Source organism: Octopus sinensis, linkage group LG8, assembly GCF_006345805.1.
Source record: "Octopus sinensis linkage group LG8, ASM634580v1, whole genome shotgun sequence".
NCBI classification, from domain to species: Eukaryota; Metazoa; Mollusca; class Cephalopoda; order Octopoda; family Octopodidae; genus Octopus; species Octopus sinensis.
In genome coordinates, this window is record NC_043004.1 from 49934837 (window position 1) to 49937336 (window position 2500).

The 2500-nt window shown below is 35.3% G+C and overlaps 1 protein-coding gene across 4 annotated transcripts in view; it reads left to right on the forward strand.

The window, feature by feature from the left end:
* Positions 1–2500, forward strand: part of LOC118764548 — an 84405-nt gene that overhangs the window by 18030 nt on the left and 63875 nt on the right. The window contains exon 1 of one of the 4 annotated variants that reach the window (XM_036505394.1): positions 1065–2500. This exon is cut by the window's right edge and continues 98 nt beyond it. The exons of the other annotated variants lie outside the window; for them this stretch is intronic. Within the exon in view, the coding sequence (XP_036361287.1) occupies positions 1648–2500 (853 nt within the window). The 5' untranslated portion in view covers positions 1065–1647. Of the gene's footprint in view, positions 1–1064 lie in introns of those variants that run through there. 4 annotated transcript variants of the gene reach the window in all.

Genomic DNA, 2500 nt, shown 5'->3' on the forward strand with positions numbered 1-2500 from the left:
TATATCTGTGTATGTGCGCGCATGAGTATGTATTTGTGTATGTCTATGAATGTATGCGATATGTGTGTATACTGATCGATATAACAGCTCTGACTTCAGCAGGATGTGTTATTTCTACTGTGCAAAGATCGCTTTCCCTCAGTTCGTTTCGAGACCCTTGACTTGATGCTAAAGTCAACATTTCAGAAGTCTTATGAAATAGTTTGTAAGTGGTGGGGTCTATACCAAGGAAAGCTTTTGTCATAATTAGTGGCTATCGTAATGTTAACTTCTATGTTATTAAAAATCTGTGATTTTCTCTGAAAGAACCTAGATTATAATTATTACATCTGCATGATATAAGCAACCTGTCATCTCGATATAATCCAAAATTATTGTTAGTGAATTTATACGTAAGTACGTCTAGTATGTACAGGCCGACTGGACATATACATTATCATTATCATTAGTGCCAATAGAGACATTAAATCGATCTACTGCTTCAAATTTCATGACTCAGAAAGTACTTTAAGTGATGTAATATTTAATGTAGATTATAATCGTGTACAAACTAACCGTAGCTTAAAGTTAGACTTAAGATTAGCGTTAACATGGTTTGAAACAAAACATTATCAAGGAACAGTTAGAGCCCTTCCAAAATAAACAAATTTCGAAATAAGTACTCGAGATTATAAATTCTAAAAGTCCCAGTTTTGAAGCTGGGTGATTTTCTCCAAGCATCTGATCGTCAATACATTATCTATTTATCTATAATTTACATATCAATAATGGGTGGTACCGATAATGCGTGACAAAAGCATATGTTGTATGTGCATATCTGTATGTGTGAGTGAGCGCTGGTGTTTGTTTTGTGTGTGGGTGTGTGATATATAAGTACATGTGTAAATAGTGTCAGTACTCCATTGAGTGATTGTGCTCTTCTCCATAGCAACTGCTGAGGTTTTATGCATCATACAAGCAAAATATTCTATAAACCATCTTAGCATTATATTATATACATCACTTCAACGCTATTTTATTTTCACGCCATCTCAAAGCCATATCATATGCATAATCAGCCGAACACTATCCTACATGCAAAACCACAACATTGCATTATCCATAATGCCTGAATATCGTATTATGTACATGAACATTGGGCCAATGATCTCCGTTTCATTCTCGAATATAGCTAATCACTTCAACGTTATTCTATCTACTTTATAAAACGTCAGGTTTTGAATCCGAGTCCATTGTTTCTCTTATGCGATGTGTTACATTATTTTGTAGCCGTAACTAATAAATTGGAGCTTTTAATGTAAAAGGTATTTAATAACACCCGATTTTACAGCAATTATCAGTACAACTATAACGACCATAACAACAGATATCCCCATCGCTACTATAATTACCGACGTTCACTACCTCTACCAACACCACTACAGCCATCACAGCCAATACATATTACTATGCCACCATTAGAGAAACATTTCAAGACACCGTAATGACGTTTGGCAAGGAAAACAATATACTCGCAAACCTCTCCCAAGTTCTGGCGTAGCAATTATAGCAGAAAACGAACCAAAGAATATATAGTCACAAACTTATAATGTAATACCATTTGTCATCTCTAGTATTGATGTATCTACATGCAGTAAATCCACCAACATGGACCATAAGCGATCAACACAAGATTCACGTGAAGAAATTCCGATAGATATTTTAAAACCTGTATTACATCTTACGGCGCTCTCTGGTCAAGACCTTTACCCGTCAGGTTATCTCACCAAACCCCAAAAGACTTTGTTCAAAGTTTTCAAAATTATAGTTTCATTATTTTTGATTTGGAATATAATACGCTTATATTATTCATTTTATTATTGCATCAGCGGTGGAAGAGTTATTGTCTTTTTATATTTCATGCTGTTTTATTCTTTGGAAGTTTTTAAGTATGGAATGAAGTTCATCACCAATGCCGTGTACGGCAGAAGATTGCTTAAGAAATATGCTGCATGTGCTGTTTCTCTAAGTGAGCAAAATTATTTGAGGAAAGTAAAACTGGAGATGAAATTGATGGTAGGATTTTCGACTCTCATGATAATCTTTGGTATAATATGTATCGTAATTTCTTTCTCTAATACTGATATTGCAACATCTTCCGTGAGAGCTTTACTAGTTATGCCTTTTTGGCAGAATAAAGCTTTGGAAAATACAAACTTCGTGATGTTAAGCTGGTTTATCGCTTCTGGAATACTCAGCGACGATATACTACTTTATTTCTTTTCGAAAAGTATCTGTTGTGAGCTGCACGCCCTCTCACAAAAACTGAAGCTGCTCCACGAGGAAGAACAATCAACTAGCGACCTTAACAGTAAATTGATTCACATTCAGGTGAAATACGAAGAGATAATGGAGCTATTGCATCATGTCAATGCCAACTTCTCCGGCTATACAATCACCATCTTCATGTGCGCTATTATTTTCTCGTGTCTGCTGATCCTTGTCGCATTTCAAGAGGACG